Below are 14,872 nucleotides of genomic sequence, written 5' to 3'. Positions count from 1 at the left end.
CCTCTCCAGGCCTCCACGCCACGCTGGGGGGCAGGAGAGCTTTGGCAGCCCAGCCCCTGGGGGCCATGGAGGAGGAGGAGGAGGAGGAAGGCACTGGGTGCTGCTGGAAAATGGAGCCGGTCTCCTCCGGCCAGAGCTCGGGGGGTGTCGGCGTGCCCCCCAGCCTCTCTCCTTCCCACCACGAGGGCGGCAGCAAGGAGAGGCTGCTGCGGCCCCCGCTGCCGGTGGCATGCAGTCGCTGGTGAGCAGCCAGGGCGGTGGCGAGGCCGAAGGCTTTGCCACACTCGGGGCAGACGTGGCGCTTCTCGGGGCCGCCCTGGGCGTGGGCCCGCTGGTGCCGGTTGCGGTGCGAGCTGCGGCCGAAGCGCTTGCCGCAGTGGGCGCAGGAGAAGGGCTTCTCGCCGGTGTGGGTGAGCCGGTGCCGGTCGTAGTGGGAGCTCCAAGCGAAACCCTTGCCGCAGACGCCGCACTGGTAGGGCTTCTCGCCGCGGTGGAGCCGCCGGTGCCTCTCCAAGCTGGCCGGGGTGCTGAACCCCTTCCCGCACTCGGGGCAGGCGTGGGGCCGGCCCGGTTGGGCGGCGTGGGTGCGGCGGTGGGCCAGCAAAGTGGAGCTGACGGCGAAGCTCTTGCCGCAGTCGCCGCAGCGGTACGGCCGCTCGCCCGTGTGCACCCGCCGGTGCCGCTCCAGGTGGGAGCTGACGGCGAAGGCTCGCCCGCATTCCCCGCAGCGGAAAGGTTTCTCCCCGGTGTGGATGCGCCGATGGCGCTCCAGGTGCGAGACCCAGCCGAAACTCTTGCCGCAAGCCCCGCACGGGTAGGGTTTTCCTCCAGCGCCGCTTTCCTCGGCGCACGGTTTGGCAGCCTCGCCGCTTTGCTGCTGCCGGGCGTGCGTGCGCCGGTGCTTGGCCAGGGCCGAGCCCCAACGGAAGCAGCGTTTGCAATCCGGGCAGGGGTAGGGCCGCTCGCCGGTGTGGACGCGCTGGTGCTTGAGGAGGTTGGAGCTGTGGCCGAAGCTTTTGCCGCACTGCTCGCAGCGGTGGGGCCGCGGGGGGCTGCCGGCGGGCTCGTCCCCGGCCGGCGGCGTCTGGGTGCCCTTGTGCTTGAAGCGCTGCGGGTCCGTCTGGTGGTTGAGGCGCTTGCCGCAGTCGGCGCATTTCTGGGGGGGCGGCGGCGGGGGCTCTTCCTCCTCCTCCTCGCCGTCCTCCTCCTCCTCGGAGGCGGCGGCGGCGGCGTGGGTGCGCATGTGGCGGTCGAGGTGGGAGCTCCAAGCGAAGGCTCGCCCGCACTCGGCGCACTGGAAGGGCTTCTCGCCCGTGTGGATGCGCCGGTGGCGCTCGAGGTGGGAGCTCCAGGCGAAGGCTTTCCCGCACACCCCGCACTCGTAGGGCTTCCCACCCAGGTGGCTCTTCTGGTGCCGGTCGAGAGCCCCCGGGTCGGCGAAGCTGCGGCCGCACTGGGGGCACCGGTTGGGTTTTTCCCCGCCGGGAGCGTGGGTGCGCTGGTGGGTGAGCAGCGAGGAGCTGACGCTAAAGCGGCGGCCGCAGTCGGGGCAGGCGTAGGGCCGCTCGCCCGTGTGGACCCGCTGGTGGATGGTGAGGTCGGAGCGCTGGATGAAGCCCTTGCCGCAGTCCGGGCACTCGTGCGGGCGGTCGCCGCTGTGGATTTTTTGGTGTTTCACCAGGGCCGACTTGTGGCTGAAGCTCTTGCCGCACTCGCCGCACGTGTTGCCGGGCTGGGGGTCCCGCTGCGGCGGCGGCGCTTCCCCGCTCCTGCCCGCCTTCGCCGCGGCCTCGGCCGGGCTCGAGGGATGCTCCTCACCCGTGGGTTTTGTTGGTTCGGGCTCTTTCTCAGCAGTTTCTTCTCGGGTGGGTTCCTGCTCCGCTCGTGCTCCGTCCTCTGTGGGGCACAGGGAAAGACAGACACGACCCAGGCAGGAGATTTTGTCTCTGCCGGGGCTGGGGAGATGAAATGGAAGGCAGGGAGGGATTCCTCCTCGTTTTATTTCACACCTTCTTCTGGGGAAGCATCTCCATGGGAGCTGATCCCCATCCAACCCCCCTGCCACCAGCATTAATGCAGTAATTAAATCACCGTCACCTCCACCGCACCGCCATTCCTCTCTGGGCCACCCAAAAAACGCCTCTTCCTCTTGGCTGACTGCAAAGGGGCTTTGGCATTTCCATTTCGTCCAGGACATCCCACTGGCATTGCAGTCTGGCCATCCCAGCATCTTTCTCCCCAAAACGGAGATGTCCACAGGTAGGGGAAAGCCACCAGCAGGAGCCAACCCCAAGCTTTTTTGTGCCACGATCAAGGCACAATGCCGGGGCTCACCTCCAGACGGGGCATCCTTGGGTACGTGGAGATCCAGGGCTGTTGGTTCATCCTCGTGGGCCAGGCGGGACAGCAGGCCGGGCTTGGAAACAGGGAATTCTGGAAAAAAAGGAGGGGGAGAAACACGGATCAGCAGGGCTCACCCTCCCCAGGAGCCCTCCAGCCCCTCGCACGAAGACGAGCGGATCCAGCGAGCCAGATCCCGTGCCCCTCCCCAGATATTTTGCCCATCCCCAAATTTTCTCCATTATTTTGGGGTCTCCTCACCCAGCGCCATCAGCGTCTCGTAGCTCTCCTGCATCACGTCGCGATACAGCGCTCGCTGTCGCGGGTCCAGCAGCACGTAGGGCTCCATGGCTGGCGTCGCGAGCCCCCCCCCTGCAATGAGGAGGTGACACCCCATCAGCAGAGCCCAGCATCGCAAGCCAACAACAACCAAACCCAAAAATTTGCATGCAACCCCCCCCCCCCCCCCGTTTTATTAACCTGTGGATTCTCTGCTGGCTGATAGAAAGGCTGAGCCTTCACTGTATCACAAAACTGGGGACAAGTGGCTAATAAACCTCTATCCCTTAACCCACCACTTATTTTCCCAGATCTTCCAGCATGATTCTTAAAAAAAATAAAAAGAATAAACCCCGTTCCATTAAGAACACATATTTCAGTAACCTGCAGACAACATCCTCACTCTAAAACAAACTGACATATCACTTATCACTAGAGATGTATTTTTTTTACTGCACAAGCAGACTCTACACTCAATAACTCAGCTAACTCCTTTTTTATTTTTTATTTTTAATATAGATAAAGGTAATTTTTTTCTGAAGAATGCAGACAATTAGGTTAGAAGCACTTAAATCTGAGTGGTTTAATTACCGGATACAAGAGTTTGCTTTCTAGTAGGTGGAACAGGTCCAAGAAATGCTCCGTGCACACTTCTCAGTGCACATGCTTTCACAGCAGCGTTCGGGTGATTTTTCACTCAAATCTTATCAAAGTTAATTCCTACTGTACCAAATCCTGAAATCCTGAGTGCTCCTCCACGGGTTCCTTCACCTTCATCAAGACTCCTGTCCCAAACTTTCCAGAAATGCCCCCCCCAAAACACACAGCAATTGCTCCCCACTCCTGCAAAAAGGATTAATTATATATTTCTCCATGCCCCGAGGAGCCATAAATTTCGGGTGCTCAGCACCGTCTCTAACCACGCTGGGGGAAAAATGAGACTTTTCCCAAGTGGATGAACCAGGTTTGGCGCTCTCCGCTGCAAAATCATTTAAAAAACCAAATTGCTCCCACTCCTCCCTCCTTTCGCTCATCCTCCTCTGCGAGCAGCATTTAGGATCCTGCTTTATTTCTATTTTCCAGCTCCTGTAGCTGCAGAGGATAGAGAAGGGAGGACTGACGGGGAGACAAGAAAGGTTTGGGGCAGGCTGTACCCGACTTACTGATGTCAGGAATAAAAGGGCGATTTCAGGCACACACCGCGGATCCCTCCTACATTTTTTTTTTTCCCTGGCAGTTCATCCTGCTTCATTTATTTTCCTGGGTGGTTTTTCCATCCTGCTAAAAAAATAAAACAAAAAGGGGGGGGGATCAGCACTATCAGCACTCAAAGGCACCCGAACGAGACACGAAATGAATCCCACCCCATGCAAACAAAACAAGGGGGAAGGACGGAGGGATGCCAGCACCTCCAGAAAGACAATGGGAAGAGCTTTTTTTTTTTTTTTTTTTTTTTAACAGGGATGGAGAGCATCTGGCGAGCTGAGTGTGCGGGTGGCGAGGTGGATGGGCTGGGAGGGGAGAAGAAAGGAAGGACGGAGGGGAGAAGGAAAGGGGGATGGAAAAGGAGCCATTTTACACTCCCTCTCTGCATCCAAAGACCAAGCCTCCCCGTTACCTGTGGTCTCCGGCTCGGGAGGTGCTGGCGACAAAGCCTGGAGGTGCCCCACTTTCTGCCCCCCACCCTGCCTTGAAAAAAAACCCTTCTTTTCCCCCCAAAACACAGCACAGAGGGGCAGGGGGCTGGGTGTCCCCCCCGGGGTGCGAGGGGCACAGGGAGCGGTGGCCGCAAGCCCAGCCCCTCCGATATCCTGGGCAACAAGAGAGTTAAAAAAAAAAAAAAAAAAAAAAAAGAAAAAGGGAAGGAAGGAAGGAATTAAAAAAAAGAGAGAGAGAGAGAGAGAAGGGAAAAGAGCTCTGCACAATTGCCAGGGCCCTCTGGCGGCAATAGCTACGGCATGGGCGGAAATAGAAATCTAAAAAAATCCTTTGGGAGAAAAAAAAAAAAAAAGGAAAAAAAAGGCCAAATAAAAAAATCGTGCGGACGCACAGTTTCCCTTGCAACACCTCCCCAAAATAACAACACATCTGGATGCACAATGTCACCAGCAAAATCAGAGCAGTTCTTTGGCTGGCAGCCACTTTCACCCCCATGATGCAGCCAGCATGGTTTGAGGAGAAACAGTGAGATGTTCTTCCCAAAATTATAGAAAATATGACAATTTTGGGGTCCCACAGTGACATTTCCTCATGAATGGCTGTAGTTCACAGCGGAGCTCCTCACTGCAGGCCTCTGCCAGCCCAAAGCAGTACCCCCTGAATTTATGGATGATAAATCTGTTAGAGACCACTTTGAGGGCAAACATCCTAAATTTGGAGATGGGGGAAGGTATCATGGGACATTTTAGCAAACCTGGAGTGAGGGAACGGGGCAGCAGCTGTCCCAATTCTTTCCAAGGGCCTCTTCTGTGGAGAAAAGGGGGGGGGATCTGTCAATGGGGACAGCTGCATGCATGTCCTGCTGGCAAGGAGCACAGTTCTGATGTGTTTAAGAGCCCTATGAGGATTTAGGGGCTCGCAGAAGCTGCAAAATGGCCCCATTCCCCCTTTCAGCCACACAGGTGTCGTTTTTTTGGGGGAGGTGCATCCTCAAAGGACCCATCACCGTGGCAATGGCTGCCCTCACCCAAGATGGACACCAGGGTCTCATTCCCCCCAGGGGGCCATCTTGAGCAAGGCTTTCCTCAAGCAAAAGGGAGGAAGCAGCCATCTCGCCCTACTCGCCCCAATGGCCCTTTAGGGAGGGGGAAGCCGCAGCCATCTTCTCCTCTTGCCCTGCCTGAGGGTGAGGCGGCCATTTTGGAAAAGGGCACAGGGCCGCCATTTTGGAAGCGGGCACGGTGCCGCCATTTTGGAAGCGGGCACCTCCTCCCTGAGGAGATCCCAACACGCAGGCCCCGAATCTGCAGTTTTTCACCCCAGATTCTAGCCCACCCCATCCAAACCATCACCAGAAAGTAATCTCTCCCACAGCTACTTCCTCCTCAGAGCAAATTTCACCAGAGACAGTGAGGAAAATGTAAAGAAAGGCAGGGAAATCATGGTATTAAATCCTCCATCTGTCCCATGCATCTCCCACAAAAGAAAAGGTCCACAGGGAGTTTCTCCAACTTCTACTTTGCAATCTTTAATCATTTGCACAGGGAACCTGGTTGCTGGGTGACAGGGGTGCAAACCCAGTGCCAAATTTCCCCAAAAGACTTAATTTTGAGGTGAAACAGGACACCCCAAGAGTCTGCTGTGACCCAGCATGGCTCCAAACGCTCCTCGCTGGACACGGTGTCTCCTTTTGTTATAAATAAAAGCTGGTTTAAAAATGACAAAAAGCAAAGCCAAGGCATGCAAATGGCTTACAGTACTATTAAGGCTTAATTACATCTGTGAAGATGCGTTTGAAATTAAATGTCACTGGGGTGGTTGGGGCAGGTTTCGAGCACCCACCTCAACACTCCAGGATGCTTCTCTGTGCCATAGGCACCCCAAAACCGGGACCTCACTGGCGTCAGGGCCAATTAACCTCTTTTAATTTTCCATCCCAAAAAATGTGCTTTCCTCTGGCATTTCCTGTGGTGCCAACTGAGGGGAAAAATCAAGAAAAAATGGAAGAATGTGACAGCGGAAGAGGGGAACAGCTCCGGCCCCACGTGCCCTGTGGTGACGCTGTTAGCAAAGAACCCTAAACATCAAAAAAAAATTAAAATTGCCAGTGTCAAGTCTACCAAAGTCACTTTGTAGTTGGAAGTTGAGACATGAAGACGATAATTGTGATTATTAATGCGTGAGTTAATAGTGTCTGTTTCACAGGGATGGGTTAAGATGTGGATAAATTGACATGCATTTGAAGAGTATTTTCAGGGAGTGAATGGAGCATTTGGGGACTGTGGAGCTGGATGTAGCGTGATGCAACACTATAGACACCAAGGTGCTGGGGGTGTGTGTGCACATCTTGTATAGACCCTATAGACACTAAGGCATACCCCCTCAGCACCCTATAGGGACAGAGGCATTCCCCTCACCCCATACCATATAGGGACCCCCCCCCCAGCACCCTATAAGAAGCCATGCATACACACCGCCGCCAGCACCTTAGCGTCTATAGGGTGCTGTGTGTATGCATGGCTTCTATAGACCCTATAGACGCTAAGGTGCTGGGGAAGGGGGGGAGGTGGGGGGATGTGCAGGGCTTCTATAGACCTTATAGACACTAAGGTGCTGGTGGGGATGTGCATGGCTCCTATAGACCCTATAGACTCTAAGGTGCTCAGGGGGGATGTGCAGGGCTTCTATAAACCCTATAGACACTAAAGTGCTGTGTGTGTGTGTGCATGACTTCTATAGACCCTACAGGCACTAAGGTGCTCGGGGGGGATGTGCATGGCTCCTATAGCCCCTATAGGCGCTAAGGCGCACACCCCCCCCAGCACCCTATAGGGTCAGAGGCATGTTCCCCACTCCCACCACCCTACAAGGCTCCAGCACCCTATAAACAACCCCAAATCTCTTCCAAATTCCCCTCAATAGGGGTCCTTAGGGTCCTCCCCCCCCCCCGCCAGACTCTATAGGAACCAAACCGCCCCTCCCCCCTCACGGCCCCGCCCCCCTCAACCCCCGCTAAGCCCCGCCCCCTCCCCCTCCGCGCAGGCGCACTCCCCCTCCCGCCGGCACCCCCCGCGCACCGCGCATGCTCGGCCCCGCCCCCTCGCGGCACGCATGCGCGGCCCCGCCCCCGGTGGCCGGCAGTCGGGGCGGCGGCGCGGAGGGGAGCGGACCTCGGAGCGCATCGCTGCTCGTGGGCGGGGGGGGGGTCCGGCATGGAGGCGCCGCCCGCTCCCCCCGCCGTGCCGCCGGCTCCCTGCAGCGCCGCCCGCAGCCTGCAGGACGAACTGACGTGCCCGGTGTGCCTGGAGTACTTCACCGACCCGGTGCTGGTGGCCGAGTGCGGCCACAACTTCTGCCGGGCCTGCGTGACCCAGTGCTGGGAGGACTCGGCCCGGCGGCTCTGCTGCCCGCAGTGCCGGGAACCGGTGCCGCAGCGGCTCTTCCGCCCCAACCGCTCCCTCGGCAACATCGTCCACATCGTCCGCCAGCTTGGGCTGCCCCCCGGCCCCGCCGAGCCGCCTCCGGGGCCTCCCGCCCCTTCTCCGCCTCTGCCCGCAGCAGCTCCGCCGGGTCCCCCGGGGCCTCCGCGGTGTCCCCGGCACGGCGAACCCCTGCGGCTCTTCTGCGTGCAGGACCGCCGGGCCGTCTGCGTGGTCTGCCACCTCTCCCGGGAGCACCGCACCCACACCGTGCTGCCCGCCGAGGAGGCGGCGCACGCCGCGGAGGTGAGCGGGGGAGCACCCTAGGGGCACCCCACAACCACCGGGGGGGGGTGGGGGGCGTATTATGGGGTGGGGGTGCAACGGGGAACACCCGCCGGGGTGCGGTTGGGGTCTCCTGGGGGCGAGGGTGCGGTGGGGGGCTCGGTAGAGGACCCCCCCTGTACCCTAACAAAAAGGGGGTGCAGCGGGGATCCTATTTTTGGTGTAATAGGGCTTATTGAGGGTGAGGGGTATGGTAAGGATCCTTGTTCTGTGAAGGGGAAGCGCCCCTGTTCAACGTGGGGGTGTAATATGGGCGCCCCACGTGGAGCGGTGCACCTTGAATCCCATGGGACCCCCCCCCTACACGCACAGCACGGTCTAAAAGGGACTCCCCCCGGGTTTCAAATGCAATAGGGAACTTTTATCGGGGACATGGAACCCACAACTCGCATCTATATAGGGTGTAGTGCTCTGGGGTTGCCCCTTATGCATAATGGGGACCCCCACAGGGCTGTTGGGATTTATTGGGGATCCTCTTCCAGGGTGGGCGCTGCCCCATGCGGTGGGGCAGGATATGGGGAGCAGTAGGGTCCCAAAAGCCCCCCAAGGTGGGGAAATCTTGGGGTGAGGGCTGACCTCGTGCAGTAGGATAGGGCCAGGGGGAACGTCCCCCATTCAAAATGGAGCTGGGTTTAACTGGGAGGATACTGGGAGGGTCTGTGCTGCTGCGGGGTTGGCTGGTTTTGCCTCCCGTGCAAAGTAACACTGGGATGAAGTGGCACGGGGTCGCCTTTGTGCGGGTGTGAGTGTGCAAAATAACGCCAGGCACCCCAAAATCCTCACCTGCCACGTCCCCGTGCAGAAATCCCCCTAGAGTAAACGTGGAGCTGGCCCCCTTAGGATGGGGGTAGGTTTTTTTTGTCAGTATTGAGCGTGATTTGGGGCAAAAATGCAGCGGGAATCCCGCAGGAGAGCTTTTTTTCCGCTGCAAATAAAAGAAAAAAAAAAAAAAACAGCCCAGGGCGGTTGGGGAACGTGACGCAGGGCGAATACGCAGACGGATCTCAGCCAGCACCACCGTGGTGGAGAAGGGGACGCTCCTCGTTACCCTGGGGGGGCTTTTTGGTGAGAATAACGAGGGATTTGGGGGCGGGCGAGCTGAAACCGAGCAGCCGGGCCTCGTTTCTCGGTCGGGGAGGAGAAAAGCAAGATGCCGGCCGGGCAGCGGGCGCTTACTGCGCAGCGGCAGCTGGAGGAGGAGGAGGAGGAAGGGAGGGTGGCACCGGGGAGATCTTGCACCACAGAGCATTAAAACCACCCGTTAATTCTTAAATTCCCATTTTTTATCCTGTTTTTTGGACCAGATTGAGCGCGGGGTCTTTTCCATCTTCACCCTTGGGGGGTTTTAGTGGGAAGCTGGAGCTCGAGCCGCCGTCGCCGCTCACCCCAAATTTGGGATCTTGTCCTTTTTTAGCACGGCGACATCTCTAGGCAGCTCCACCATCGAGCGCTGCCCTGTTTTTTTTTGCCTCGTTAATCTGCCTTTGTGCTTTTTTTTTTTTTAAAAAAAAAAAAAGAAATGGTTTCCCATCAGGCGTAGCCTGCAACCTGCGCCCTGTTTTTCTGCCCTTTGCTTTAATCTCGCGCCCAAATCGTGCGTTACCACGCGGTGCCGGGCAGCGAGCCCGCGTTCGTGCACTCGCTCACCGCGCAGCACGTAGCAAAAACCTTTTTTTAGGGTTTTATTTCCCCTCAAAGACCCGCCGTGGCGTCCTCCGCGCTGCTTTTTATTCAGCGTTGCTAGGAGCTGCTTCGTCGGGGGGTCAAGTGACTTAAACGAGGCTGGGCGCTGCGGTTTGCTTTGCTTTAAGCCCTTAACGAACTTAGTGTGGTGGCCAGAATCCGCCCCCCCCAGACCCCGATGGGGCTGGGAGGTGAAAGCTGATCCCTGTGGGGTTTTTTTTTTGGGGAGGGGGGGTGGTACTTGGTGGTTTGTCTTTACAGGGAGCTAAAAACTGGTTTATTTCCCCCACCCCGTGCTCGTTTCTCTTTTTTCTTCCTGCTGTGCCTGGCTCTGAGCTGCTCAAACTGCTTTTTAGTGGGTGTTTTTTTTGTTTTTTTTTGGTTTTTTTTGGACCTGGCTTTCTTGGTTTGCCCAAAAACAAAAGGGTGAGGATAATAGGGCGAGAGGGAGGATGTGGTGCAGAGCTGGTTTCACCCCGATTTGGGTTAATGGTGCCTTTAGCTGCAAAAAAAATACCGTGTTTGATGAAATTTAGCCACTTGTGGCTGCAGGACCGGAGGGAATCCCCTGCCATCTCTTTCCTCCGTGTTCCCGGTCCCCCAAAATTCTCATCAGATCTCTTCTGCCTTCCAGGAGGTGCCGCAGGAACATTTGAGCTCCCTGCGAAAAGGGCGCGAAGAAGCCAAGGCTGAGAGGGAGAGGCAGAGCGAAGACTTGCTGGTGAGCGCCTGGAGGGGGTGAGGGACTTCCCAAAACCTTCCCCAGCCCCCGGGGCCGCCTCTCTCACGCGGTTTTTTCCCCTCTCCTGGGGTTTTTGCAGAAGCAGACAGAAGTGGAGAGGCAGAAGATCGTGGCCGAGTGCAAGGAGCTGCGAGGCTTCCTGGAGGAGAAGGAGCAGCTCCTGCTGTCCCGCCTGGAGGAGCTAGACAGAGACATCGTGAAGAGGAGAGATGAGAGCGTCTCCAGGCTCTCCGAGGAGATCGCCCAGCTCGATAAGCTGCTGGGGGAGCAGGGAGGAGAAAACGGCCCAGGGAACCAGTCCGGGCAGGTGAGACTCTTGGGACGTGTCCTCCCAGCCCGGAGGTTACGGTATAGAAGGGTGTAAAACCCCAAAGAGCTCGGGTCTGGCACCCTTGGGGTAAAAAAAAAAAAACCCGTAACAGAGACCGCGGGGTGCCGACGTGCTCTGCTGGGGAGCAGTTTGGGGTCGGGGCTCTTAATTACCTCTGAGTAATGCAAAGTTTTTTCCCCGACTTCCCGCAGAGCCGCTGGGCTCATCTTCTGCCCCCTCCCAAAACTCCCCGCAGCTGTGGGGATAAAACTGACCCTCGAAAATAAAGCTTTTTTTGGCCCCTTTTGGTGTGCCAAGGACTGAAAAAAAAAAAAAAATATATCAAATCTCCCAGATATTTGTTTGTCTCTTAACGCATCGTCACGGTGAGCTTGATGGCAATCGCGATTTTTCTTAATTTTTAAGATTTGTGGATTTGGTTTTTTTCCCCCCCACTCACCCTAAAAAGGAAAAGGGGGTGAAAAACACAAATTCTGCCGTTGCTGTGAGTCCCTCTGCTCCCTGCCCTGGAAACGGCAGCCGGGAGCTGACCCCATAAGCAGAAGGGTTGGTTTTGGGGTGGGTTTTGGAGGTTGTGGGACTGACTGAGGCTTCTTTTCCCCTCTCCAGGTTGTCACCACGGCTGGAAGCAGGTGAGCGAACTGGGCCCTTGCTGGGTTAACTGGGAGGTTCGGCCCGGAGGCAGAGCTGTGGCGCAAGTCCAGCTTCACCTCCTGGTTCCCACCCACGCCCGAGCGTTACCCTCAGGGCAAAACCCAAATCTTTTGGGGTTTTGTGGCTGGGTGCGTGTGAGCGTCCTGCTGAGGAGTAACTCGGTCCCTGATGGACCTCAGGAGGTCTCCGGTCCAAACAGGACCGGTATCGAAAGCAGGATCGGGGCTGAGCCCAGCCGAGGTGTGGAGATCCCCCCACGTCTCCCATTTTCCTCGTACTGGGCAGCCCCAAACTGGTCCCAGTCCTCACGAGGACGCGCGGAGGGGAGGAATCGTCCGACACGAAACCCGAGCGGGTTCCTTCCTTGCCCGTGTGTCGGAGGCTTGAGGTTTCTCCAGAGGGATCCTAACGCTGCTTTCTCCTCCCCAGCTTTGAGAGCTGGATGTTTTGCAAGCCGGAGGCTGGCTTTGCCGAGCTGGAGAAGAAACTCAAGAGCTTTTCCCAGAAGAGCGCAGTGCTGAAAGAGGTCTTGCTGGAGTTCAAGGGTGAGCACTGGGGGGGGGAAAAAAAAAAAAAGTCCTTTAAAAGTGCTTAATTCGACTTAAAAGATGGCTGGAGCTGTGCTCTTGTTTATTTTCTCCCCTGTGCTTATTGGGAAGAGCTTTGGGGGAGAGCTTTTATTGTTTGAGGAGCTTCTCGTTGAAAAGGAAAAGCTCTCTTTGCTTGAAAATCACGTTTCCTTTGGGTTTCTGCCCGGAAGCTTGTTGTGGGTTCACGCAGTCGCGTTTGGTGGCTTGCCACGAGGCAGGGAGCAAGGACGCGTGCTCGTAGGTAGTCCTTGAGGATTGCCCACGCATAAAGGAACCTAAATTTCTTTCTTTTCCTGCAGAGAACCTTCGGTTTGAGTTGGAGAACGATACAGGTGAGCAGTTTGGCTTTTTTGGGGGGGAGTCTGACCTTTATTTTCGCAACTCTGAACTCGGTTTCAGCTTCTCGGGGGGGGAAATCTTTGAGGTAAGGCCTTCGAGCTAGCCTGAGAGGCCAGGAGAGGAGAAAACTATTGCTGGTGCTGCCGAAGAAGGGGCAAAGAAACGATCCAGCCGCTGGAAGAGCCCAGGAGAGGCACAATTATCAAATTTATTAGGAGACTGCAGGGTTAAGAGGACTCTCGAGCTGATCTGCTCTATCCCGAGCACGGAGACCTTTGGCACGGCTCGTGGGGGTTGATTTTTGCTCCGAGGTGGACTTTGAAACCTCCGTGTTCGGTTCAGGGATGAAGCTGCAGTCTCCCTGCCTGGGTGCGCGGTGGCAGGGGAAGGAGAGACCCAAATTGAGCAGCCTCTGCTCCTCCCATCTCGGGGCTGCTCTCAGGATCTGCAGCCCCAGTTCCTCCCGGGCCCCTGGAGGGCAAGAAAAGCGGCCCTTAAACCCGAGGATATTTATGCTCCTTCCTCTCTGGCACCAGGCACTGGCTAAAAATGTCATTTTTGCCCAGAATTTTCTATTCTGGGGTCAGCCAGCCCCGGGCTTGCAGGCTGGCATGCCCAAATTTCTCTGTTTTTAATTACAGGGGGGGGGGATTTAATTACAGGGGGAGCTGACCTTTGCTCCCACGTGGCTTTTTGTGCTTAAAGCCGCCTGAGGTGACATCCCCGCTGCTGGCCTCGTCTGGTTGGGGACGTAAATCCCAATCCACGTTGGGGATTGGGGGTGGGGGGGTTGGAAAGGGCTTTTTTTTTTTTTTTTCTTTTTTTTCCTCGCAGGCGCTCACGTCCCTGTCTCTTTCCAGGCGATCTCTCTCTGGATCCGGACACAGCCAACCCTTACCTGGTGCTGTCGGAGGACAAGAGGAGCGTGCGGCTCAGGAGTGCCCCCCAGGAGCTGCCGGCCAACCCCAAGAGATTCGATTACTCCTTCTGCGTGCTGGCGGCCGAGGGTTTCGTAGCTGGGAGGCATTACTGGGAGGTGGAGGTGGGCGACGGGGAGAGCTGGGTGCTGGGGGCGGCCCGCGAGTCGGTGCGGAGGAAGGAGAAAATCGACTTCGCTCCCGAGGAGGGGATCTGGGCGGTGGGGCTGAACTGGAAGGGGAAGAATTGGGATCAGTACCAGGCTTTCACCTCCCCGGAGACGCCCCTGTCCCTGTGCGAGAGGCCCAGGAAGATCGGGGTGTACCTGGACTACGAAGGCGGGTGGGTGGCGTTCTACAACGCCGATAACATGGCTCCCATCTTCACCTTCACGGCCGCTTTCACCGAGAAGATCTTTCCTTTCTTCTGGCTCTTCTATGTGGGCTCCTCGCTCTCCCTTTGCAATTGACCTGTCTGGTTTCTTTCTTCCCCCCCCCACCCTCTCCCCGAGGTGACCTGCAAGTAGTGCCCCGATCCCGTTCCCTTTTTCCCCTTGCTTTCAGACAAGAGCCCCGAAACTCGTCCGTGTCCCTAGTTCAGCTTTGGGGGTTTCCTCTTTTTCTCGTTCTTGCATTTAAAAACTTTGGGTCTCTTTTACCCCGAAAAAGGTTTTCTGGGGGCATCAACCGTTTGAGGGTGGACAAACCCTGCTGCTTAAGTAGCCCCTGTATAGGGTTTTCTCCTCTCCACTCACGCTCTGGCCTGCTCTATAAGCAACCCTCTTCCCTTTTCGTTGTTTTAAGTTGGCTGCCCCCGTGGCAAACCAGGGAGAAAAGCTCCGTCAGGGGTTTCTCGCTTCCTGCCTTCAGCCGTAGCAAAGCCGCCTGCTTCCTGCGCCCCGGAAAGCTCTCGAGGGCTAGAAAACCTGTGTGAGGAGGAAAGGTACCGTACCCAACCCCTGATTCCTGACACCGTTGCTCTGCAGGTCACCTTTTTAGCATTTTTTCCGCCCCCATCCTCGCTTCTCCCTTCCTCGGGAAGGGGCCGAGCCTGTCTTTTGCTGCCACTAGAGAGCAAAAACCCCGCGATCTTTTCCCCCCCCCCCCTCCACCTTCCCGTTGTTGCCGAGGGTTTGTAGGGCCGAGCGCTGGGATCCTGCGGCCCAGGAGCGAGGCAGGGCGAGCTCGGGGCGCTGGCTGCCAACCCAAAAGCTGTGGCGAGAGCCGTGGGCGCGCTGCCGACCCGGAGTCTCTGTGCCACCCGCATTTTGGGGTTGGCTTTGGGGGATTTTGGTCCCAGTGCAGGCTGCGTAGTGGGGTAAGGGGAGGGGGGGGGGGGGGGGGGAAGCCTCGTTCTAGGTGTGATCTCGCGCGTGCTTACAAAACCCCTGCCCGCCCTCGTGTGACCCCGCGATGCTGTTATGTCTCTTTGCCCTGTTACTCTGTTTAGTGGGGAAATAAAAGTTGCTGTGCAAAAGGAAAAAAAAAAAAAAAAAAACAAACAAAAAAAACAATCCAGCGACTCCTGCCGTGGTTTTTTGTGCCCGACAGATGGGACAGGAGGAAAAATCGCT

General features: G+C 57.1%; 2 protein-coding genes across 2 annotated transcripts in view; one reads left to right on the top strand and one right to left on the bottom strand.

The window, feature by feature from the left end:
* LOC118260317 (zinc finger protein OZF-like) overlaps window positions 1-4,401 on the bottom strand; it is a 177,032-nt gene extending 172,631 nt beyond the window's left edge. Inside the window, exons 1-5 of the mRNA XM_050716057.1 lie at window positions 4,238-4,401; window positions 3,783-3,900; window positions 2,602-2,712; window positions 2,335-2,433; window positions 451-1,896 (exon numbers count right to left, since the gene is read on the bottom strand). Of these exons, the coding sequence (XP_050572014.1) occupies window positions 451-1,896; window positions 2,335-2,433; window positions 2,602-2,689 (1,633 nt within the window). The 5' untranslated portion in view covers window positions 2,690-2,712; window positions 3,783-3,900; window positions 4,238-4,401. The remainder of the gene's footprint in view (window positions 1-450; window positions 1,897-2,334; window positions 2,434-2,601; window positions 2,713-3,782; window positions 3,901-4,237) is intronic.
* Window positions 4,402-7,407: 3,006 nt separating this feature from the next.
* On the top strand, window positions 7,408-14,799 carry LOC118260288 (E3 ubiquitin-protein ligase TRIM7-like). The gene is made up of 7 exons (XM_035570442.2): window positions 7,408-8,003; window positions 10,360-10,446; window positions 10,547-10,774; window positions 11,408-11,430; window positions 11,882-11,997; window positions 12,342-12,374; window positions 13,242-14,799. Exons 1-7 carry the CDS (start codon window positions 7,491-7,493, stop codon window positions 13,766-13,768), a joined length of 1,527 nt encoding a protein of 508 aa, XP_035426335.1. The 5' UTR covers window positions 7,408-7,490; the 3' UTR covers window positions 13,769-14,799.
* Window positions 14,800-14,872: the final 73 nt, after the last annotated feature.

This window comes from Cygnus atratus, chromosome 33 (genome assembly GCF_013377495.2).
Source record: "Cygnus atratus isolate AKBS03 ecotype Queensland, Australia chromosome 33, CAtr_DNAZoo_HiC_assembly, whole genome shotgun sequence".
Classification (NCBI taxonomy): domain Eukaryota; kingdom Metazoa; phylum Chordata; class Aves; order Anseriformes; family Anatidae; genus Cygnus; species Cygnus atratus.
The sequence above is the reverse complement of the archived record's forward strand: the minus strand, read 5'-3'. Positions and strand labels throughout refer to the sequence as shown.

Excerpts from the sequence above, each read along its gene's own strand:
- LOC118260288 (XM_035570442.2), top strand. The coding sequence starts at position 7,491 with ATGGAGGCGCCGCCCGCTCCCCCCGCCGTGCCGCCGGCTCCCTGCAGC. Across the intron at positions 10,447-10,546 it reads GGCAGAGCGAAGACTTGCTG|AAGCAGACAGAAGTGGAGAG; the intron begins GTGAGCGCCTGG and ends GGGTTTTTGCAG. Across the intron at positions 10,775-11,407 it reads CAGGGAACCAGTCCGGGCAG|GTTGTCACCACGGCTGGAAG; the intron begins GTGAGACTCTTG and ends TCCCCTCTCCAG.